Genomic DNA, 25,281 nt, shown 5'->3' with positions numbered 1-25,281 from the left:
ACATAATTCCTCTCCCAACCACCCCCACCCCCAGTTACTCATTTTTATTCATTCAATAACCTTTAGTTGATAATCTCCACAGTTCAATAAATATATATTTTTTAAATTTAAAGGTGAAACTTACATTTAGTGAAATGCACGCATTTTAAGTGTATCACTTGAGTGGGTTTTTTTTTACCATTTGAGTTTTCATAGATGCATAAACCTGTGTAACCAAACCCCTATCAAAATACACAACATTACTGTGACCCCAGAAAGTTGCCTCATGCCTTCTCTGGTCGGTCCCCACCTTCACCCCCAAACCCTCTCCCATGATCCTCCTTTTTTCTGTTCTACTTTTTTCCCCACCATTGGTTAGTTTTGCCTCTTCTGGCACTTCTTTTAAATGGAATCATAGAATTCCGTTTTTGCTGTTGCCTTGCCTCGTTGCCTCATTCACTGGTTGGTCTGGGGCTTGCAGTAGGTGTTCTTGGCTTTCCCGTCCCCCTCGGTGCAGGCAGTGCTGCTATGCCCTTCGCGCCTCACGTGAGATGTCAGCGTCTGCACTTGTGTTGCAGCCGCTTACCTTGTCTGCCCTTCAGCTACAGTGGCCATGTGTATTCTGCATGTGCTGTCACCTCCACAAAAGAATACTGTTTTTTGCTTTAATATGAATGTATTTTTTAAAAATTAAGAAGAAAACATAGTCTTTTATATTTGCCCACATATTTACCATTTTTGATGCTTTTCATCCCTTACTGAAGACCCAGTTTGTTACTATATCCTTTTAGTCTGGAAGACTATTCTTCAGCATTTTTTGGAGTGCAGGTCTGCTGGCAAGAAATTCTCTTAGTTTGTTTTATCCAAAAATATTTTGCTTTTGCTTGTATTGTTAAAGGGTATTTTCAACTGATGTAGGGTTTTTTGTTGATGGGTTTTTTCCCCAGCATTTAAAGAAGTCAGGACACTGTCTTCTGACCATCATCCGTTTTGTTGTTCCACTGTATCCAGTGTGCTATTTTTCTCTGGGGGGTTCCAAGATCATCTCTGTGTCTTTCGTGCTGGAGCAGCTTGACCATGATGTGTCGTGTTGTTTTTTTTAATTTATCTTGTTGGTGTTCTCTGAACTTACTGGATCAGTAAATTTGTCTTTTACTAAATTTGGGGGGTTTTCAGCCATCATTTCTTCATAATTTTTCCTATCTCAGTATTTCTGTCTGGGACTCCAGCTGCAGGTATGTTAAATCTTTTGATATTATTCCATAGGTCTTGGAATCTTTGTTTATTTTTCTTCAAATCTTTTTCTCTGTTTTTCTGATTGGACGCTTTCTAAGTTGATCTGTCTTCAAATTCACTGAGTCATCTGTTAATTCTAAACTGCTGTTAAGCTCATCCAGTGGATTTTTAAATTCAGAAGTAGCATTTTTTCATTTAAAAAAAATTTTTTTTTTTTAAATTGGCACCTGAACTAACAACTGTTGCCAGTCTACTTTTTTTTCTTTCTGCTTTTTCTCCCCAAATCCCCCCGGTACATAGTTGTGTATTTTAGTTGTGGGTCCTTCTAGTTGTGGCACGTGGGACGCCTCCTCAACGTGGCCTGATGAGTGGTGCCATGTCCGAGCCCAGGATCCGAACCGGCGAAACCCTGGGCCTCCACCGCTCAGTGCGTGAACTTAACCGCTCGGCCACGGGGCCGGCCCCTAAAAATTTATTTATTTATTTTATAGCAGTTTTTTTTTTCCTGAGGAAGATTCACCCTGAGCTAACATCTGTGCCAGTCTTCCTCTATCTTGTGTGTAGGTCACCATCACAGCATGGCCACTGACGAGTGGTGTAAGTCTGTGCCCAAGAACTGACCCTGAGCCTCCCAGTGGATCACGCCGAGCTTAACCACTGGGCCACGGTGCTGGCCCCATAGCAGTTTTATTTACAGAAATATTGAACATCATAACGCTAATGTGAACACCCAAAGTCCGTAGTTTACATTAGGGTTCACTCGGTGTTGCATAGTCTGTGGATTTGGACAAATGTACAGTGATATGTATCCATCGTTATAGTATCATACAGAATATTCTCACTGCCCTGAAAATCCTCTGTGCTCCACCTGTTCATTCTTTTCCCTCACTCCCGACACCCAGCAGCCACTGGTCTTTTGACAGTCGCCATAGTTTTCCCTTTTCCAGAGAGTCACAGAGTTGGAATCGTACGCTCTGTAGCCTTTCTGACTGGCGGCTTTCACTCAGTGATACGCATTTCAGGTTCTCCGTCTTTTCATGGCTTGACAGCTCATTTCTTTTTGTCGCTGAATAATGTTCTGTTGTCTGGAGGTAAACAGTTTGCTTATCCACTCACCTACTCAAGGACGTCTTGGTTTCTTCCTGAATCTCCATTTTTTGAAAATAGTTTCTGTGTCTCTCCTAAGATATCCTTTTGGTTCATATGTTGCGAGCCTGTTTTCCGTTATGTTCCTCAGCCTTGTTAGAACAGTCAGTCGATGCTCCTCACCTCTCATTCCAGCCCACAGCTCCCTTGTGTTGGGCCCCTCTTTCTCCTTGTGTAGGGCATGTTGTTGTTTCTGTGCGTGTAGTAATTATGGATTGCTTCCTGGATTTTGTGAATGAGACATTGTAGAAACTCTGGATTTTGTTCTCTCCTCCTCGAGAATATTGACGTTGTTTTGTTTGTTTTAGCAGGCAGTAAATTTGGCTGGACTCAAACTCCAGAACTCTCTTCCCTGTGCTGATCAGCAGCTGCAGTCTCTGTTCAGTTGTTTGCTTTTAACTTGGAGCCTGCCCCACGTGTGTCTATTTCAGGCTCCCTTGGAGATGCCGGCAGAATTTATATGCAGAAGTTGGTGTTCCCTTTCTGAGGCGCTCTCCTTTTGGGGATTTCCCCTCTCATTTTCCAGCCACTGTAGTCTGCCAGAATTCTGGTCCCTGGTTTTTCAAGTCAGTAAGACTGTGGGGTTCCATCTGAGCCTCAGCTGCCCTTTCTCTGACGAGGACTGGGCCTGCAGGACACGAAGCTCACCCAGCATGAATCTCTTTTTCCTAGTGTAGACCTTCTGCCTGCCTTTGGTCATGTTCAGTGTATTATGTTTAATACTTTGTCCAGAGTTTATGGTTGTCTGCAAGAAGATTGGTCTGACTACTCAGCCATTACTGAAAGTAGAACCATCTGCTTTTTAATCCAGGTGTGGTGGTAAATATGGCCCATGTGCTCTAGGAAGGGTTGTTTCTGTCTGAGGCAGTGTGTCTGTGAAGGATGGTTTCACACTAACTGGGACGTTCGTCATTATAAAGATAAGGTTCTGTGCAGAGGAGAAGAAATGAAATCAGAGGGTCGTTTGAAGAATGTGAGATGATCATTTGAATGTTCTGGCACGTAGTAGGTGCTGAATAACTGAAAGGAGATTCCGGTGTGTGGATGATGAAAGGGCAGGCTGGGGCTCTGTTGTAGCCATAGTCGTGGAATTCCTTTGGGCAAATGGTTGGATCCGGGATCTGGCTTTATCTGCTGAGGAGGTGATTCTGGAGTTCTTGACCTGAATGTCTTTTCTGTTCGGTCCAGTTGAGCCCTTCCTGGCCTCACCTTCCCCTGCATGGCTGACGGTAGGAGATTTGGTCTCTGCCTCTGAGAGCAGCTTTGTCTTGCTCGTACTAGGTGTCCATTCAAGGCTCATCGAATGGAATTTGTGGCTCTTATAGAAATAAAACCCAGCGGCCTGTTGACTGCTTTCTGGACTTCTGATACACTCTCTCTTTCAGCCAGATGCTTCCTCTCGTTTCTAGCTTCTTTCACTGCCTCCTCTTCCCCATCCCGAATGCCTGAATGTTCTGTAATTGAACTTATACCGTGACTTGTATCCCGTGGGGATCATAAAGCGACCGTTTTAATGTGCTGACTGCTCGGAGTGGTTCGTCTCAGGCAGCTGAATGTTATATCAGGAACCAAAATGGTCGTCATAGCAGTTTACTTATTATGATTAGATGTTGAGCCAGTTTCTCGAAGAAGACTCCAATATTTAAACATACGCCTGGCCAAAATGTGCACGATAACAGTATTGTGTATAGTGTGCACTTCATGTCAAAAGTCCTGAACGTAAATAAGCGACAGCGCTGCCTCATCTGCTGTCCTTCTGGTGGTGCATCCGCGAGATTCCCCCGGGAGGCAGTGTGGAGGAGGACAGATGCGGCTCTGCGTCCAGCGTGGTTTTCGCCACGAACCATTTTTGATAAAGTTTTTCTTGAAGGAGGAGGGACCATCTTCCTGGATGTATTGTTGTATATTCAAATATAGTGTTGCCTTCAGAGTTTATTAAAACTGGGAAGTTTGTTCCCACATGGCTGTGCCTCTTAAACTTCTGCTTCTGCGTGTTCTCCCGTCACTGGTTGCTCATTGCTGCTAACATTGTCCTTTTCTCCAGCAACCGAGTCTCATCCCCCCCTCCCCCCGCCTTAAATTTGCTGCCTGTTGTCTGCACGGTTCTAGGAGAATACACGAGAGCCTGTTGAAACTGTGTTTACAGTACTGCTCTGAGTGAGAACCTGGTGGTGTAGCTATTCAGGCAGAGGCCTTTTTTTGCGGCACCCTGCTCCTCAGGTGTGTCACCCATCTAGGCCGCTGTGGCTCACCTGCTGTGTGGCAGGCTCTGGAAGAGCCGCTTTGCGGAGACCAGCTCCTTTAATCCCGTGACAACCCTGGGAAGCTAAGATGCTCTCTAACCCCATTTGGTGGGTTTGCAGAGCTGGGAAAGATCACCTTTAGCCACCCAGTGACTTTGACTTTGAACCCGTGCCGATTCTGCACTGCGGTCTCCGGAGCCGTGATTCTGGGTGCTTGTACCCAAGTGTGTGTGTACCTGAGTGTCGTTACCCGCCCCCCCAGGTTCTGGTTTAATTGGCCTGTTGTGGGGCATCCTGCAACCTGAATTTCAAAAGCTGCTGGGCCGCCGAGTGGAGCTGCGCTGCCCGGCAGAGGCGGGCTGCCCTGAGGGCTGCTTGGGCAAGAGCTCTGCTGTGTCGGCGCTTTGCAGGGACTCATCTAGTTAAGTCTGTGGCACCTTTTGCTGAGAATTTTGAGTGGTAATCTTTTTTAATGAGTAGAGCTCTAGGGTAAGAAATGTTAAAAGGAGTGTTTTGCGTAGAGAACAGTTTTGGTTAGCATTGGTTTTCACTGTTAAACTATCTATTTTCTTCTGGTTTTTAGAGACACATAATTACTATTTTAGTAAAATGCTTACAAATCACTTTTCTTTTTGATTTTATGGTTTTTTCCGTTGACTTGAAAGTATTTAACAGATGTTATTCTTTCCTGTGTAGAGGTGGGTTACTTGGAAAACAAACAGAAAATAAGTGGCTTCTCTGGAGTTCTCATTTGTCCTGGAGGGCACCTGCCCCTGCTGCCCCTTGGCGTCCTAAGCTGCAGCCAGGAAGGCCTTTCTGCCCAGCTCCTCTTGTCTCAGGCCCCACCTTTCTGTTCCTACACCTGGAAGGCTCTTCCTGCTAGTCTTCACTGGGTGGTCCCTTCTCCAGTCGGGTCGCAGCCCTGCTGTCATTTCTGGACCACCGGGTTTTGTGCCCCCACTTCTTTGAAGTTGTCTTATTTATTTCTTTGTTTGCTTCCCCCACCCCCCAGCCGGGCCAACATCTTTCATGTCTTATTGGTGATGCTCAGCACCTCCAGGAGCTCCTCACAGCGCCCAGCGTGGTGGGGAGAGGTGGACGTTCGTGGGGGAGGGTGAGCAGTTCCAGTTTTACACGTTGCTCCTCTTTTACTTTCTTATTTTGTTTGTATCTTGTAGGAAATACATTTAGAGTTAACACTTTTAACTTTTTTTAAAAAATTCTAATAGTGACTATTCTTTGTAGAAAAATTGGAATACAGAAAAATATTTTTTAAATTTCCCAGAGATGGTAAATACTATTATGGTGCATTTTCTTCCTTTTTCACTGCCTCTTTGTGTGTACACACAGTTGGTGTATTGTAATTCTACCTTGTTTTACTTATCTAAGTGTGAGTATTCTCTATGCCTTTGGTTTTCTGAAATTATTTTTAAAAGACTGCATAATATTTAATCATATGGATGTAAATTTATTTACAGATATAAATATTAGTCTTGCTGGATATTTGTGTTATGTATACTTTTGCTCTTTTAAAGCTGAGATGAAGCTCCTTGCACCAAACCTTTGACTGTGTCACTGACTATATTCTTAGGATAGGTTCCTCCCGGCGGGGTTAGTGGATCCATAGGTACAGATTTAAGAGAAGTTGGTTACGTATGCCTCATTGCCGTCGACACAGTTGCACTGATTTGCACTTGCTAGTTGGAGACGAGATTGCTCCACTCGTGACGTTATGAGCATTGACCCTTAAGAGCATTTTGTCTGACTGTAGTTCAGATAGTTAAATGATCTTTCAAGCTGTTACATGCTAGTTTTAGACAGCTGATCACTCGTCATGGGAGATGCTTGTCCATTTCTGTGTGGAGTGTCTATTTAGAGGAGAACATAGCCCCCCACGTTCCAGGGAAGGTGACACGGGAGTTGTGGTGGCTGTCGGAGCTCGTCCCGAGGCGTGTGTCACCAGTGCACCTTTGCATGTGTGCTCTGCTGCAAGGCAGAGACCATGGGTCAGCCATGGACCTGCCCTGGGAGGCTCAGCCTCACAGAAGAGGTGCCCTCCAGGTCTCACGGAGCTTGTCCCTGTGACGGTGTTGGAGCCTGTTTAATTCCTTCCCAGCTAGACTGGGAGCGAGTGCCATGGGAATAATGGTAGCTCACGTTTTAGTGACTACTGACTGTTTTCCAGCACACTAACTACTTTAAATGCGTTCTGTGTAACTCTCACGGAAACCCAGTCTTGCCAGATGAGGTTGTGCAGCCCAGAGGCTGTGCTGCTGCTGGAACCAGAGCTGCCGCCTCTGCAGGCGGCTCTGCTCTGCCCCCGGGTTCACCTGCACCGTCATAAACCTCTGCAGCTGCAGGTCCTCCCTGCTGGCCAGCTGACCTTGGAGGGATGATTGATGAGTGTCTGTCGTTCTTACTGTTCGTGTGGAGGTGGCGGTTACTGCGAGGATCATACGGATTAATGTGTGTACAAGCATACTGGATGAATGAGAAGAGCTATACAAAGTGTGCTTATAATACTGGGTAATTTTTCACTGTTTTGTATTCTCCACGGCTTCTCACAAAATGTTCACATCTTAGGCATTCATTGTGCACCTCGCTTTTTAAACTCAACTCATATCTTGCAGTCTTTTCATGTCAAAACCTAGCTTTCTTACCCTTCTTTTGTTGACAGCTGCCTAGTCTTCCAACATGTAGATGTATCGTTTTATTAACCAGTCCCGTTTTAATGGCATGTGATTATTTCCAGTCCTTCGCTATTACATATATCACTACAGTGGAAAACCTGGCATAGATGTCATTTTGAATGTGTTTGGGTGTCTCTGAGGGTAGGATTTGGAACTCTAACTTCACACGTGAGGGGACAGGCAGGCCATTGTCTTGTTGTAGGAGTTCCGCAAGTGATTCTGACAGGGCCTCACCGCTGAGAACCGTTTCCTTGTTAATAAATGGGAATTTCATGCAAGTTGGTGGTGCAGTCATCCATTTTACAGATACTTCTTAGGTGCCTTTTCTGCCAGGCACTGCTTGACGTGCAGAAGGCACAGCAGTGAGCAAAGCCAACAGAAGTCCCTGCCTCTGGAACTTTCAAGAAGTCTTCTCTAAGGTGACACTCGAGTGTAGATGTGGCAGAAGCGAGGTGGCCATGCAGATGTGGAGTTGGGGCGACATTCCAGGCAGAGGGCACAGCTGGGTGAAGGCCTCTGCGGGCAGGTCTGGGCTGCCTAGTCCACACCCGGTGGCTGCCGTGGATTGAGCTGAGGGGAGAAGTGAGAGATGTCGGAGAGACGACGGGGCAGGCGGTGGAGGCCGTTGTAGGTCATGGGAGAGGCTGGCGGGGCAGATGAAGGGAGTGATGAGCTGTACGGGGAGTATATTGAGTGTGCATTTAGAAGTAAAGCGAGGTGCTTGCAAAAAACGACTTTGAACTTAAGGGAAAGCATCTGTCGGGGCTGAGTCGGGCTCCGCCGTTGGAGAGCATCTTCTCGTTGCCCTCCGAGGGCGGCGGAAGGCCACATTTGGAACTGATCAAGTCTGTACTCTTGTGTACATCAAGCTGACGAGGGCCTCTGCTTGTGAGTGTGAGTCAGAGAGCATTTGAGTTGAACTACGTAGGTCACATGGGGCAAATTAACTTAACCAAAAATAACCCCAAAAGCAGCATTTCTGGGAAATGCAAGTGAAGACAGCTTTCAATGTAAACAAAGGAGCAAAGTAAAGATAAAGACTTGGTTGGAAAAAGTGAACATTTGGAAAACTAAAAAGAAATGCTTTTGGGAAAAATACCAAGGAAAACAAATATTTCTTTCCCCTTAGTTATAATGTTAAAGAGTTTTCTTTCATGTATTTTGATAGGTTGACTCGTAGGTTTCCTCTTTCTCTTCGTAGCTGTGGCAAACGGACCTGTGCCCTTTAGCTTTTCCGGGTGACCCACAGAAGGAGCTCCCTGTTCTCTCTGGGTTTCCTCTTGGTTTCCTCCTTGTGGAAATTGACAAGATGATGGGTGCAGCCAAAAACCTGGACAGGGGGCCATCAGTGGTTCTCAGCCTGGCTGCATTTAGAATCACCTGGGGAGCTTAATACACAAAACAAAAGAAAACCACAGCCAGTGTCCCAGTGCCACTCTGGAAATCCTGATGTCGTTGGGTACGTGGGACATGGCATTGGCCTGTGTCCTTTCAGTGCCTCGGGACTTCCATGTGCTATCAATGTTGAGAAACACCATTGCAGTCCGACCCTCCGTATATGTTACGGTCTGTGTTCTTCTGGCCACAGCACTGAAGTCGTGCCTGTAGTGCTTTCTCCTCCAAACGCCACCCTGCCACCAAAGGCTAAGTTGGGAGGCTGGTTTTCTGTTTGTGACTTTGCGGTGTTTTATGGTGGGCAAGTGCTGTGTGTGTGTCTCTGCTTGGGGCAGGGGTGGGTTGTCACTAGCCAGCAAGGTTGGTACTTCTTTTGTTGTCCAGACAACTCAGCCTCTCTTTTTAGGACCAGGACATAGAATTACTTAGCAGGGTAGCTAAAAGAACATAGAGGTTCATATGAGTCAGGCCAAATAGGATGGAATCTGCTGTGATTTATGTTTATTATATAGTTCAAAATGTTAACCTCTTGACTTGTTTCACAAAGTAATATTTACTATTTGGGAAAGTCTTACTCTTTGAGTAATTACTTGTACCTGTGGTTCGATTCTCTGATTTAATGGGCAAGAAGTTCATTTCTGGAATACTCTGACCAGTGAATGATGAAAGAAATAATCCAATTTAATTAAATTACAAATACAAGTAATTAAAAGTTTTAACTGTCATGATAACATCTTGGTAATGCTATCAACAGAATTGACTTGTTGGAGGAGTACTGGATGGGTAGGGTTGACTTCCTCGAGTTACGTGAACTTCTGAGTTGACTAGACTTGTGGTGAGCTACTTTTCTTGGGCCGTGTGTCTTGTGTGGTGTAGGACTGGTCAGTCCCGTGCTGTGTGTTCACGGCGAGGCTTCTCTGCACAGAGCCTGAAGGCCTTTCTGCTCCCGTGGCTTTGACAGAGTTGGAGTAGAGCTTGTTGCGTGTGCGGCCTGTGGTTGTCCTACGTTCCCTGTCTGTAAATGATTGGGTGTCGCTGGCTCTGTAACACGGAAATACTGGTTCAGCCCTGCAGGCGTGGCAGCCCTCTCCATCCTCTTCTGAAGCGCTCTCTGCCTTAATGCCCCGGGCCAGACCTTTCTACAGTGGCTGCGGGATCTGTGCTCGCAGTGGATGCACAGGTTCCTTTATCAACTCCCACCTGCTCTCCAGGTCATGAGGTGAACTCCTGAAAAGGAAGGCCAGGGAGCCTAATGATACACGTGTCTCAGGTCAACTCTGGATCAGAATTGGGACCAAAACTCCTGCTCTCCTCTTTTCTCCAACTTTTCCCCTTTATTGTGTATACAGCATCGTGTTTCTCCACCTTTGAAAATACACACCTCTTTTGATAAACTTTAAAATCTTAACTTTTCTCTACTATCCTTTGAAATTTTGACATACATTAAATTGTGACTTTAAAGAAGTTAAAGCATTGATCATTCTTATTCTTCTAAATCCTACAAGTGATAAATATATTTTGGCTGTAAAATTTTCAAATACTGATCATTATTAAGGGGGAAAAAAAGAAAGTTATTGCCCCCTCCCCACCCTGCCCAAGGAAATCGCTTCTCTCAGAGGTCACTGCAGTGAATGAAGTTTGCTGCGTCCTTCTGGGCCCTATGTAGTTATTTACACACAAACACGTTGACTTGAAGCCAAAGAACCGTGCTTTGTGACTTGTTTTTTAAACTTTGTCTGTGTTGAAGAGCTTTCCTTGTCAGTACAGAGACCCCCCCCCCCCTTCCTTTCATGACTGTATCGTGGTCGGTCTGTGATGTCCTGGCGTTTGTTGTCAGGCCTCTGTCAATAGCTGTTCAGATATTTCAGTTTTCACGTTTACAAATGCCGCTGCAGTGAGCGTCGCTCCTCCGCCTTTTCTCTGTGTAAGTGTTTTGTATGATGGCTTCCTAGAAATGAAGTGTGATGGAATCTTAGAATATGCTTTTGTAAAATGTACCCCCAAATAGATCCAGTTATATTTTGTTCTTTGTTGTTTTTAGAGCTTTTTAAGATTTATAAATCTTACTCAAGATTTATAGAAGGGCAGCGTTTAAGTCCTGCTGTGTAATTAATTTTATAGGGAACTATATGATTTGAAGAAATAAAAAATAAGATTTTGCCTCAGATATAGGTATATAGTTCATGCCAACTTTGCTGACATAGTTTCTATCCAGTTGAGTGAACACTGACACAAGACATAAACGCCCCTGTTTGCTTAAAGTTATCTGGCCTATTTTTAAAGTAGATGGTGAAATTTCTGTCTTTTGCAGGAAGCACTTAGTATTACACTAGTAATACATGTTTTATATAAAAATTGGAAACGACAGTAAACATAAATGACTTTTAAATAACAATAAAAGTCATTCCATATGAACTAAATGGAAGAAAATAAGATGATTATGTTTTTGTCCCCTCAGGTCACTCCAAGAACCGAGACCCCTGTCAACAGTGTCAGTAATAGTTTGGAGAATGCACTGCATACATCAGCACATTCCACTGAGGAGTCGCTGCCCAAGAGGCCTGTAGGAAAACACTCCAAAGGTGAGTCTGTCCGTCCACAGGCCAAAGGGAAGAAGATGCTAGAGTGTGGAAGGGAGGTCTTCGCAGCGAGGCTTAGTGGCACACCTTCAGGCCTTTCATAAACACTCATCTCAGTGAGCTGTGTTCTTTTTATGAGTTCTGAAAGTAATGCATGAATGTATCTTGGCTGTAAAAATCAAATATCGGTGTTTATTAAGGGGGAAAAAAATGAAAGTAGTTACACCCTCCTCCCTGCCCCCCACCAAAATAAGTCCCATATTCTGGGCTAGCGCCCCCTGTAGAACTTTCTGTGAGAACGGAATGTTCTCCATCCGCACCTGGTCTCCAGCAGACCCATGTGCCTTTTGAGCGCTTGAAATGTGGCTCACGCGACTAAGGACCTGAAATTTTATTTTTATTTCATTTTAATTGCAATTGCGAGAGCTCAGTGTGGAGAGTGGCGGAGAGTGGCTGCCGTAGTGGCCAGTGCAGCTCTGGAGACTGCAGAGCACGCGTTTGAGACGAAGCCATGGGTCTGCTTGGTTCTTGTGTGTCCGATGTCATGCAGCCATGCTGGGCAGTCCAGAGTGCTGCTGACCAGGTAGTTGGTGAGCTGTGTGGAGGTGGGAGGCTTTCCCGGAGGAGAGGGAAGTGATGTGAAGGACTAGGCGAGGTTGACAGTGAACCCCAAGTCTCAGAGTGGTCACGGGGGCCGGGGTGACCCCGACTTGGACTGCTGGCTGTGAGGCCCTGGGACACTCCAGGCGGGCTGCTCCCTCACGCAGCTGGCCTTTTTCCTCTTTGTGTCTGTGTCTCTTCTGAAACTCAGCTGCACTAAGGTTGGGAGCCACGCCCTGCTTGTCTGATGTGTTTTCCCTCCTCTGTCTCCCTTGTGTCTCAGGCATAGTGCTTTGTACCTCACAGCTGCTTATTAAATACTTCATGTTTAAAATAAAGCCCCATTCTGACAAAATCGTACTGAGCCAGCCGTCCCTGACTTAGGCCATGAGCTGGAAATAGCCACGTCCTGACGGCTGCACCCATGTGTCTGTGTACCTGAGCAGGTTATGGTATTAGAGAGGGAGCCTCAGAGCAGCCGGGAGCACACGGCCAGCTTGTTGTATGTGCTCTGCTGGAGGGACTGTCATTGGGAAGATGCAGCAGGACCTCAACTCCCAGCATGGATAGTTGTCACTCAGTCATAGGGACTTTCTGGACCCTAGAACTGCTCTTGTCCTTTTTCCTCCTACATGTCATCCCGGAAAAAGTGCCTCTCAATGAATTGTTGCTTCCTTTGTCCCCAGACTGTCCGGCTTGGGACCTGTGCCCTACACCTCCTGGTCTGGAGGACTGCCTTTTCTTTACCATAGCACTTTTTCCTCAAGACACAATGACCAACACCCCTCATTCCTACTTTTCTAATATAATTGCAGAACATATGGCTCTTCTCTCTGTCATTCTGTCGTCTGTGTGCTTTGGTGCCCTGAGAGCCAGTGGGAGAGCTAGCTTCAGCATCAGCCATGGCAGACCTACCAGGCAGGCCCGTCTGTACTAGGACCACTGTTGTCTATTCCCAAACGCCATAATGCTGAACAACATCGTAAACCAGACGCCATTCATTATCCGCAGTGTTCTCCATTCAGCAGTCATAGGTGCTAACAGTTTCTTCCGTCCAGAAACTGGCAAGCAAGTTAACGTGGTTTATTAGTCACCCTTCCTGTGACATCCTGTTGGGCCTCGGTAATGGCTCTTCAGAAAGCCTCAAGTCACTGTAAGCTGTCTTTTCTGTGTGTCATGTGTCCTGGTTTTTCTCTGGAAGTCTTCAGTGATAACAGTTTAACTCATAAAGAGGTCAGACTTTTATGTATCTTTTGGACGAAAGCTCGGGGAGCCGCAGTAAGGATGTCTGAGCCCTGCCTGCTCTGGTCCGGCAGTGTTCCAAGCTCACGGCGTAGACTAACCCTCATCACCTTCATGAGAGCCCTGAAAGGCTCAGTTATACCTACTTAATTCCAGCAACGATCCCATGAAGAGACTGTTAGCCCATTTCACAGATGGGGAACTGAGTCATAGATAAGTGACATTCCCAGGGTGAGCTGGGATTCCAGCCCAGGGCTGGTGCTCTTCACCACTGTGCTGGACTGAAGAGAACAGAAGAGGGGTCAGGTGGGGTGCTGGCCATGCACACTAAGGGGCGCAGCGGCTCCTTTTCTTCTGCATTTGCTCTTGTGAGAGTTCCAAGTGTGGGAGTCGAGAGAGCCGTGCGGAAGCTCCCGGCATCGGCTTCAGCAACAGGGTATGGCCCGTGTGTTCCTCTTGGGGCCTTGAATCACGCAGGAATGTCATGATGCTCTGGGAGAGCTCAGTTTCCCCAGGCCTGGCCCCTCCTGCTTGTTAGCACTGAAACGCAGGGGATGGTTGCACTGTGTGGGATGAGGCTGCAGGCCTTTTCCTAAGACTCTCAACAAGAGAGGTTCTGTTTTTTTGTTTTTTTAATTTTTTTAAAGATTTTATTTTTTTCCTTTTTCTCCCCAAAGCCCCCCAGTACATAGTTGTATATTCTTCGTTGTGGGTCCTTCTAGTTGTGGCATGTGGGACGCTGCCTCAGCGTGGTTTGATGAGCAGTGCCATGTCCGCGCCCAGGATTCGAACCAACGAAACACTGGGCCGCCTGCAGCGGAGCGCGAGAACTTAACCACTTGGCCACGGAGCCAGCCCCAGAGAGAAGTTCTATAACTTGGTTCTCTGGACTCTGAGTGATTATTTTTTTAAATTACCCTTTTGTGAGACAGTGAAAGAGAGTTTCATTAAACTTAATTGAATTGCAGATCATTTACTAGCAGTTTTAAAACTTCTCAGTCTCAAGACCTCTTTGCATTCTTAAAAATTAAGAATTTCAAAGAACTGTGTTTATGTGGGTTGTATCTATAGATATTTACCATGTTATAAATCAAAACAGCGTTTTTTAACTTAAATAAATGCTTTTTGGTGTGTGCCACGGAGGTTTTGTGTTTGTCATGCAGCATTATTAAGATGAAAGATAAATTAAACATTGAACCCCCAAAATCTTGTACTCCTGGTATAACAAAACCCAAAGAATTAGAACATGAATTCTAATAAGACAAGAATTCTAATAAAACCTAAATTCTCAAATACCAGTGATACATTACCTTTCTTGGGTTGCACTGGGGATTCTAATTTGCATTTGGAATTGAGAAGCCTTGATAATTGTAATTTCTGTATTGGCTCTTTACTCAACATTTTATTATGAAGACTTTCAAAGATACAGTGAAGTTGAAAGAATTTCACGGTGATTATGCCACCTAGAGCCCACGTTGCATTCCACTTCACTCGCTTCTTCCCTTATCTGCCCGTCTCTCCACCCGTCAAGGCATTGCATTTTTTACTGGGTTTGGCTTTTCTACTGTACTTTCATGCATTGTTAGTGCTTGTTAGAAACTGGTTGCTTGCAGCCTTCCTCACCTAGGGATTCTCGTTTGAACCGCAGAACACAGATATTCAAGTGACCGTTTTCTCACTTCTCCTGAAGAAAGTGTGAGTAGAGACATAGGAGAGGAGCTGATTGATCCACGCTGGCTTCTTGAGCACCGTAGGGCTTAATTCTCCCTGTGGACCCCTGTTGAGGAAGGCTGCCTCGATTACAGTGTACATCGTTAACTTTTCAGGCTTTACTTCGAGTTGATATTGAACCTCTTCATGTAAAATATAAGAAACCTGCAACTACGTTGGTCAGTGGTGTGCTGAATCCAGCTCATGCTGGCCCATGAGAGCAGTTGTTAAAGTTCAGGAATGTCACACTGATAGCTCGAAATCAGCTGTGGTAGAAGTATTTACATCTTGGAAGTCAGTTAATGCTACAAATTAGGGGCTACCCCGGCAGCCAGTTGTTAAACATGTCCCAGGGCACCACTGGTGTAGTTCTCCCCCATGTGCCCTTTATGCTCTAGTTGCTGTACAACCACGTGGACATATGTACCCGCCCACAGCCCAGCACTAGGAAGAGGAGGCGGTTCTCTGTGACCCTTAGCCCCTGCGCCCTGGCTTCAGCACCCCTTCTCTCTGAAACTGCTTCCACTGAAGGGCACGAGTGACTCCTTGGGTGGCACATGGGCTCCTATTATCTTCGCTTGGCATTTGTGGTCACCCCACCCCAAGCTCTGTCCTCCCTTGGTTTGTGAACTGTGGACCGTCACACCCATAGCAGCATTGGTGTGGCGTGCTGCATTGGTGTCCTGGTAACACGCTTGCCTGGTTTCCTCTTGCCTTCCTGTCTGCCTCTGTTTCCTTTGAGAGTCCGTCTTCTGTCTGCCCGTCAGCGTTACTGCTCTCTAGGCTCTTTTCTGGTCCCCCGCCTGACATCCCGAGAAGTCTTCTCTGAGCCCGTGCCATAGGCATCCTGGATCTGGTGATGGCTCTCAGATTTGCAAGTGCAGCCGAGACCTTCCTCCTGGACCCCAGATCCCTGGGCAGCTGCTGGTTATTGAATATTTCCACTAGGCGGCCCACTGATACCTCAGTCAGTACTTTTCTTTGCCACCCCTAAAGTGGGTTTCCAATATTCATGATTGATACCAACATTCAGGCACTTAGTGCAAACCTGGAAGTCCATGACAGCTCCCTGTCCCATGAGAGGGTCTCAGCCCTCAGCCCTAGCAGGTCTCGCCCTGTCAGGCTGTCATGGTTTCTTCTTTTCACCACGGCCATCATCCTGGTTCATGCCTCCCTCTTCTCTGCCACCTCTGGGTTCTCCTGTCTGGTCTGTCCTCTAGGCAGGGACCGTCCAGCGTGGTGGATCACAGTACCCTACTTAGGATGCTGGTCAGCAGCACGAACGGCCTCAGCTGGTATCCAACAGCCCCGACCACTGCCAGGTGCCACCCTCATTGTGTGTCCACCTAGTTAATCCACTGTCCTGTCAAGTGGGAGCCGTTCTTTTTCTTGTTCAGGGATTAAATAACTGCCCAGGGTCACTGAGCTGGAACGGACACGTTTCATGCTGAGCCGTCTGCCTGCGGGGCCTATGGGTTTGCTGTGACCTGAGTAGGGGCTGAGTTTCTAGATGTGCCCGTGTGGGGTTTCTGGGCCGGCCTGTTCTGTGCCCTTGTGTGCTCTCTGCTCTGGGCTCCTGTCCCTCCTCTCTTCGAGTTCATTGCTCCAGCCGCGACAGAACTTCCTCACTCACCATGTGCTGTCATCTTCCCAGGCCTTGATCATCGTGTTCTTCTGCCCAGATAGGCCCTTCCCTTTGAAGTCTCGCTCAAACATGACTACTTTGAACTTTGTAGTTTTTATATCACTTCTGGCTAGTACTGTGCCTGGTACATACTAATGCTGAATAAAATCTTTGCCTTGGGGCTGGCCCTGTGGCCGAGTGGTTAAGTTCGCGCTCTCCGCTGCAGGCGGCCCAGTGTTTCGTTGGTTTGAATCCTGGGCGTGGACATGGCACTGCTCATCAAACCACGCTGAGGCAGCGTCCCACATGCCACAACTAGAAGGACCCACAACGAAGAATATACAACTATGTACCAGGGGGTTTTGGGGAGAAAAAGGAAAAAATAAAATCTTTTTTTTTTTTTTTTTTAAAGATTTAATTTTTTCCGAAAAAATAAAATCTTTAAAAAAAAAAAAAAAACAATCTTTGCCTTAAGTACATAAATAAGTGAAATTCCTCAGGCCCCTAAATTCAAGTGCCATATCACTAACCATTCACATGGAATATGTATGTGTTCATTTCCTATTTTTACTACTTTAGAAACATCTTATATCAGCCTTATGTTTTCTAGATCGTGCACTATTGTTTCTGTTTTTGGAGAACTAACAAATCAAATTAATGCAAGGTAGCTAGATGATGAAAAATCAAAGAAAAGTAAATGATAGCGTTCTTAACTATCCTGTGGTCTATCCTAAAAAGATGTGGGAAGGAGGGTCAGTTTAATCAGGGTAGTGGGTGTTCACGTTTCAGTGACAGCTGAAGAAACCGTGCTGCTGACGGTTATCCCTGTTAGCACCGACAGCTGAGTGCAAGTGAGAAAGGAAGTTGATATTTTAAGAACATTATTATTTAGCTGAAACTTTTAAGAATACAGTTTTCAATTTTTAAATGAAACTCGATTTCAGTAATAAAATTTTAAGGCAGGAAGCATCTTAAATGTTATTCTGGTTCAGTTTCTTTATTTCAAATACAAAGACATGAGTTAAATGTCTAGAACTTAGAAGAAGGAGGTGTTTGTGTTAGAAAATAATCTTTTTTTCATCTTTTCTCCCAGTCATAAATAACATTCTCTTCACTGTAGTTTCCTTTTGGCATAATTTTGGCACTTTTTGAAGTGGTTTTTTGTTATTGAGCATATAAAATTAAACTATCTAACAAAGATACATCAAAATGAAGTAAAAGATGTATTTGGCAGAAAACTACCAACCACCTATTATTTCCCCAAAGATTTTAGGGTAGAAGGGGGAAATGTTTCAAAAGAATGACTCATTCTTGGAACTGAAATCAAGAGAATGTGCTCCTGGTCCTGGCTTGGCGCCCGCGGGCTGTGTGGCCTCTAAGTTGGTCCTGTCCTGAGCCATCTGTGACTGTGGGCCAGCCCCGCCCGCAGAGCTGCCCGTCCTGCCCCCTGCCCCGGGCTGTGAGACCGCCTTCATACTGTTTCTCCTCGGCAGAGCTCCCTCCCTCTGTCTTCACTGACGTTAGTGTGTTGTTTCTTAAAATTAGGTATTGATCCAGTTATAAAAATGACAGTTTAATGCAGTTATACATTTTATTGAAGCCTGTGTGATCTAACTTGTAAGATTTGAGGAGAATTCCTAGTGTGCATCTTGAATGAGAAAAGAAAAGTTTAAACAAGCGAAAGTTAAAAGGAAAAAGCACATCACCCTTTTCTTTCTCATCTCGACATGAGAGAGCAGACTGGTCTGGCCTGTGTTCCTTTGTCCCAGCCCCGTCTGTCCTACACAGACGTGCCTACGCAGTCCCCTCAGACTGCAGGTTTCTCCCCAGGTCGCAGCTCCTTCCTTCCCAGGTGGCCTTGGAGAGCACTTTCCCGGGGTGGCTGGCTCGTGCTCAGGCCACATGGGAGCCAGGCCGTCAGGCTGAGAGCCTTTGCCGTTGATGCCAGCCCTGTCTTCGCAGTCACCTTTGCACTGCTCTCGCCCTTCGGGGGTTGGACTGTGTCTAGCCCCTCAGATTCACACATGCTCCCTTGTACCCTTCAGAAAGTAGTGGGCCTTCCTGGGTAACAGATGACAGTTTGCAGGACTGAGCAGGGAAGTGAGAGGGGGAGGGGGTGTCGCTTTGTCCTCCAGTAGACTTGGAGTGAATGGTGATTGGGTATCTGTATGTGTGTAGGGATACACTGTAAAATTATGAAACCACATTGCGGAAGTTTGGGGGAGAGACTGCCCATAATTCCACCGCCAAACACAATCGCCCCTATCATTTTTGATAATTTACTTTTAGCCTGTTTTTCTTTTACATTTTAAACAACTGTAATCATGTTACACTTAGAATGTATAATTTTTCAGTTAATATCGTGGTTTTTTCTGTCCTTGTTTTTATAATCATGGTCTGTAACAGCTGTAAAATTGAGAGCATGCTTAAGCATCTTCTAAGCCTGATTAACATCTCATAGCCCTGGCCCCACATTGGTCCCTGTCGCTACCCACATCTGCTACAGACAGTCACTCCACTGGTGCCCTCGTGCCTGTGCCTACCTTCAGAGCCCCATGTGACCATGGGTGTTTGCGGGGCGGGTTGCGTGGAGAGAGCTCCACTGAGTGAAGCAGCGGAACTGCCACACTGCGTCCTTGGTGCCGAGCTGCCTGCAGATTGGTGACAGCACCGTCTCAGGAGCTGACACAAAGCACCATGCTGGTCCGTCTGACGAGTTTGAAGAGGTCCCACAACATGTCAGTTCAAAATGCCTCTTCTATTTGAAAACAGTCGAGTAACTTCATCTGCTTTTCACATTTTCCTGTCCAGATATGAGTCACTTCCCACTGTCAGTCCAGATTGGGTGTTTTTCTTTTTGCTTTTTTTCGTAAATCATAATATTATTCAGTCCTGGAACATTTAGGTCCACGTTAGTGTTCTGTGGCCAGGGAAAATGCAGAAGTAGAAGATCTGGATTAGAGTGACGTTATCGTGGGTAAGTTTTAAGAAATACTAGTTGGGAAAACATAGACACTGTTTATTTGCTGACAATCTGACTGAGGAAGTCAGACGGGAATAGTGAGTAGTTTCCGAGTGAAAATAGGGAGGTTTGCAGCCTCTAAATGTAGTGTTCTGCTTTGTTTTGCCAGGAAGGAAGCAAACATTTTTTTAGATTAATTCCTTCCTGTGAGGTGTTATTTTAAGCTTAAAATACCCTAAGCCGAGTGGGCTCTTGTATCTCCCAAGATGCCCCTTGACCATGGTGCATCTTTACCAGATTCGAGGGGCTCATGAGAGGCTCCCTTAGCGGGTAAAGGGCCTTTCCCCGACACACCATAATCTCAGTGGGGGCGAAGACCCATCCTTCCTGTTCCCCCAAGATCCCCGGCCCAAGAACGTGGCCTGGTCCCCAGCAGGAACTTGATGAGACACGTTGGTGAATGAACGATTGTTGGTTTAGAGCAGGGCTCCTCAAATGTTTCTGCAAAGATCCAGAGAGGGAATCTCTCTGGCTTTGGGAGGCAAGCAGTGTCTGGCGCAGCTGCTCAGCTCTGCTGTTGTGGGTGGGAAGCAGCCATGATGATATGTAAACAAATGGCGTGGCCGTCTGCCAGTAAAACCATTTACACAGACAGGCAGAGGGCAGCCTGTAGGTTGGTAGCCCCTGGCTTAGAACAGTAGAACCCTTGGTGATGACTGAATGTTCTGTGTCTGTGCTGTATAGTGTGGTAGCCACTAGCCACATGTGGCCTTTGAGCACTTAGAATGAGGTTAGTGCAACTGAGGAATTAGCTTCTCAGTTTTGTTCAGTCGTAATTAATACAAATGTAAAGGGTCATATGTGGTTCGAGGCTACAGTATTGGGTGGCACAGTGTTAGTACCTTCCCCAGAGCATGCTGACGGAGCAGTTCATTGTTGTCTGGGGTGTGCATACACGTTAGGGGAAGAAAGAGCTCTGTGGCTAAAAAAATTATGAAATTGTTGCTAATAACATTGCAGGACTTCTCAGAGCCTTTAATATGCTCATGTGCATGGACAGTTTATAAGAAGGAGTTTCTCAGATTTTTCCTGTAAATTTTTTGACCATGAAACTTTTAGAGGATGGCCCTGGACATCTTGCAGTACTGGTGTTCTTTGGAGAAAACTTTGGAAAACATTGGTGTGGCAGACCGGGAGATTGGGTGTCTGTGAGAAGTGTAACATCATAGTTTTGATAAGTTATGTTGAGTGTTTTGTAAGACAGTTAGGTTTTAAAGATCTGTGGAAATCCCATAGTACACTGCCACATGACCTCTAGAAATAGTGAAAAATAATAGAGGGAGGTGTACATAATGTTCACATACTGAAGCCTTCCTCATTTGTTATGGTCTTTCCTAGTTACCTGTAAAAGATGGATCATTTGATTGTTCATGCCTGCAAAAATATATAAGCTTGAACAATCGGTTATATTAGTACTTGAGGAACATTTGTGTTTGAATCAGAAATAGGACATACATACCTTACTGTGGTTTGAGATTTGGGACACTACGTCATGTTTGATAAGTGGCTGTTGCTGTTGGTTGGTGGGTTTTTTGCTCAATTTCAGGCATACATCATTATATTTCAATTTCTGTGTAGATTACGTCATGTTCACCACCCAAAGACTAATTACCATCCATCACCACACACGTGTCCAGTCACCCCTTTCACCCTCTTCCTTCCTTTGAGAAGTGATGATTTTATCTTCAACAAATATTTGTGCTCAAATATTTGCATCTTACATACCTAATGTGTATCTTAGAACTTAAGTTTAAGCACTTAAAAACTTAATTGTATCATTTTATTTTTGAAGAGAAAAAAAGATGTGCCCATGTATGTGCAAAGGGAGGTATGCAGAGAGAGGGCTGGAGAGCTCTCTGGTGACAGGTGTCCGTTATGTCTTTGTCCGTCTGTGCGGCTGCCGTCTCTGACGGTCCTAGTCGTGGTCTTTCGAGGCAGCGTTAGGAATTTCATAGTTTGTTCTGTGACTGCCGCCCGGGTCACCCCCAGCCTGGCCCTGTCACAGAAAGACAAAACCGCGCCTGTTGAGAAGGAGATCCAGATGCGAGACTGGGCCCGGGTGTCCGACAGTCCCAGTGCAGGCGCTGGGTGTAGCTGTGCGGAAGCCGGAGCACAGCATAGCCAGTGTGTTGTCATTGTCTCCACTCTTAGGCATTCGGATACACTTGTGTTCTCTTTTCCAGCACTGTTCTCTTTTCTGTGATTTCTTTTTACTCTGTGCCCATTTTTCTGTTTTACTTTTAACTTCACCTCCGTTCTGGAGCTTCGTGGCTTCTTGCCTTCCCCTTCAGTTCCCATTCCGGGCAAGCACACCGCAGAGGAGACCGAGCGGCGCTGGGCACTGAAGGCCTTGTTTTGAAAATTGCTGAAACGTCAGATGCTGACTAATCATGTGTACCTCAAGGTTTTATTTCATTTTTGTAATTTTTTTTTTTTTACTTTACAGTGAGTGTTGAAAAGATAGACCTGAAGGGATTATCACACAAAAAAAATGAAAGAAATGTTGAATGTTCCTTTGAGGTAAGATGCTAAAGTTTTTTTCCCCTTTTCTCCCCTGAGGGATAGGAAGGAAACATTTACCATGAATAGATACTTTTATTTCTCTGAATAAAATGTGGGCATTTTTGCAAAGCCCTGTGCCAGTGCTCTGAGAGCTGGAAAGCTGGGACCAGGCCTCGGGGGTGGGCCGTCTCCAGCTCGGGGCCAGCTGGGCTTCCTCCTGTGGGACTGCTCACCCCTCACCTCAGCAGCCTCCAGGACGGGGAGGGTCCTGGGCTCTGGGACAGCCTGCGGTTAACAGTCCAGTTCCAGCCCTGTCAACCGTGTGACCAAGGACAATGCGGAACTTCTCAGTGCCCCAAACCTTCATCCAGTAAAGGAGGATGGGTTAAATAGAATTAAATGAGATAGCCAATCCACAGGACGCAGCGTAGGATCTGGGTGTAATGGGTGCCTGCAGACACGAGCTTTCCTCTGTACCCGCTAGATGACAAAAGCGCCTTGGTCTGTATGGTGAACGTCCCCTAGGTTGACATGCTCAGCCGCTCCTAGTTGGTCACCAAAGTTGGCTAAAGTAGAGAATCGTGAAAATTGAGATATACCTACTGTAACAGTGGCTTAAACAACAATTTCAGAGTATACAGGGATGGGGCTGGTATGGCATCTGTGCTCCATAAAATACTTAGAAGTCCAGGCTCTCTCCAGTTGACTGCTTTGACATCCCTAGGAGGTGGTCATGGTCCAAAATGGTAGCTAGGGCTCCAGTCCTCACATTTTATTCCACCCAGCAAGACACAGGATGAAGAGGAGGGGAAAAGGTTACTTTTATCTTTCTTTTAAGGAACATTCCTGAAAGCAGCCACTAAACATTTCCGCTTATGTTTTATTGACCAGAACTTAGTTTCCTGGTTCCACTTAGCTGCAAAAGAGGCTGGGAATGTGTTTTGGCTGGCTGTGTCCCCAAGGTTCTGTTACTTGCCTGTCATGTTGTGTGAGATTCTCCCTTGACCACATGCATTGTTGAATACTGATTGATAAGGAAAGTTCTCAGGAATAAAAGCTTCTGGTTATTATCTAGTGTGTATAGTATGTGCAGGTTTATTAACTTTTCAAAGCATGTAGCTGCATCAGAATACTTTGACTACCAAAAGGATAACATCTTCCTTTGATACGGGAGGTGCTGCGTCGTGAGAATCAACTATTACGCTATGGATGGGTTTTTTCAAGATGTATGAGAAAGACTTACATTAGGTTTTGGAGGTTGTTAAGCTTGTGACCAGCACCCAAGTCTCAGCAGCCAGAGGATCTGGGAATCCCACCATCTTCAAGGCCTAGTAGGGGTTGGAGAGCCCAGCAAGTCCCTGGAACGGCAGGCCTGTTGTGTCCTCTCCACCACTCTGCCCGCACGTGCGTGCCCAGCTGTCAGGTCTGCCCTGAGGGGCAGATGGTGGTCGTTTTCCGCCTCCATGGGGACTGCCTGTTGGGAAACAGCTGAGCGTCGAGCCATTCTAGGGTGGTTGGCCCCTCTCACAGCCTGTCTGATCACACTGGGCTTTGATTCAGCCCCGGTCTTAAGTCCCGTTCCTTGTGGCGAGGGAATCGGGCTTGTGTTGCGTGAGATGTGGCAACTGTATGCAACATGGCTGTCTGCAGCTTCTCTCTAAAGAAATGAGCTTTGGCAGAACAGACACCTGGCCTCTCACGGCCTCTCCCTGGAGGAGGGAGTTGTGATCAGGACGGGAGAGGCAGCAGGCTGACGGGGACAGGGACATGGTGCCCTGAGTCCTCCGAAAGCAAGCTGGACAACTCCAGCAGCAGCCTGGAGCTGTCGGCCTGCAGGCTGGCCACATCTCTGAGGTCGCTGCACTCCACTAGGGGCTGCAGCTTGAGGTCGGCACTGACAGCTGTCCCCGCGGGTTAGGGGTTGAGTTTGAGATGTTGCTGCCCCACATGGTTAAGCTGAAGTGTGCTAGTACTTAGAGAAGAAGCTTCAGCTATCTGAAAAGCTTACTTTTCCTGCTATGAGAACTGATGTAAGTATTTTATTTAGGAAAGTGATAATCCTTCACTACCCAGCAGTCCAACTAGTTTTTCTTTTGGGTTACCGACTTGATAGGCCCTAAGAGTTTACACCCAAAGTACATTGGATGCTAAGTCAAGGCGCAAAGGAATGATACAATCAGCAATTTTAAACGTCAGTCTTATTATTTACAACACACACTGTTGATTTGTGTGGCGTAAACCGTGTGCTTGTTGTGGGCTGGCGAGCCATCCTCTTCTCCGTCTGTGTAAGTGTGTGCTTGTTGTGGGCTGGCGAGCTGTCCTCTTCTCCGTCTGTGTAAGTGTGTGCTTGTTGTGGGCTGGCGAGCTGTCCTCTTCTCCGTCTGTGTAAGTGTGTGCTTGGAGGATACTGATCTGTGTTACTCATGTGCTCAGAATCGAGACTGCTATCACGGAAGACAAGTGACACCACCTTCTGGTTACGTAGCTTCCGGCGTTTCATCTCACTCACTCTGGCTCGCTGTCTCACATACTCCAGTTCTGTAAAGAGGGAGAGCTGACGGGCAGCATGAGGAGAGGATGACTTCACATCTAAAGGTCTTTAAACTTAGGAACTTTTCATCATCTTAAATGGCTCCCTCCTCAAAAATAAGTCCCAGTAGGATTTTTCTCTTTTAAAAATCAACAGGTTGATTCTAAAATGTATACAGAAAGACCTATAGAGTAGTCAAACAATTTTGAAAAGAAGAAAAAAGTTGGAAGACTCACACTACCTCGTAACAAGACTTACTATGAAACGACAGGAACACAGACTCTGGCATTGCTGAAAGGGTAGAGGCACCCGTCAGTGGCATGGAACAGAATCCAGAATTAGACTCACATGTCAACGGTCAGTTGATTTTTGACAAAGGTACAAAAGCAGTTCAATGAAGAACGGATGGTCTTTTCAACAAATGGTTCTGGAACAGACGTCTATATGCAGAAAAATGAATCTTGACCAAACCTCACCTCTTCTATAGAAATTAACTTAAAAGTTGATCATAGACATAAATGTAAAATGTAAAACTATAAAACTTCTAGGAGAAAGCATAGGAGGAAACTTTGTGACTTAAACTAGGCAAAAATTTCTTAGATACAATACTGAAAACATTTATTAAAGACAAAATAAATTACACTTCATCAGAATTTCAATCTTGCTCTTCAAAAGGCACTGTTAAGAAAATGATCAAACAGGGAGAGAGTGATGTCAGCATCATGGTGGAGTGAGTTGTTCCCTCAGTCTCTCCCCTTTAAATTACAACAAAATGGACATTCA

The 25,281-nt window shown here is 45.8% G+C and overlaps 1 protein-coding gene across 2 annotated transcripts in view; it reads left to right on the top strand.

The window, feature by feature from the left end:
* Positions 1 to 25,281, top strand: part of ZCCHC14 (zinc finger CCHC-type containing 14) — a 65,135-nt gene that overhangs the window by 12,849 nt on the left and 27,005 nt on the right. For both annotated transcript variants that reach the window (XM_023637467.2, XM_023637466.2), the window contains exons 2-3: positions 11,148 to 11,271; positions 21,913 to 21,986. In XM_023637467.2, the coding sequence (XP_023493235.1) occupies positions 11,148 to 11,271; positions 21,913 to 21,986 (198 nt within the window). The remainder of the gene's footprint in view (positions 1 to 11,147; positions 11,272 to 21,912; positions 21,987 to 25,281) is intronic.

Source organism: Equus caballus, chromosome 3, assembly GCF_041296265.1.
Source record: "Equus caballus isolate H_3958 breed thoroughbred chromosome 3, TB-T2T, whole genome shotgun sequence".
Classification (NCBI taxonomy): domain Eukaryota; kingdom Metazoa; phylum Chordata; class Mammalia; order Perissodactyla; family Equidae; genus Equus; species Equus caballus.
Note: the sequence above shows the minus strand (reverse complement) of the source record. Positions and strands in the feature narration are given on the sequence as shown.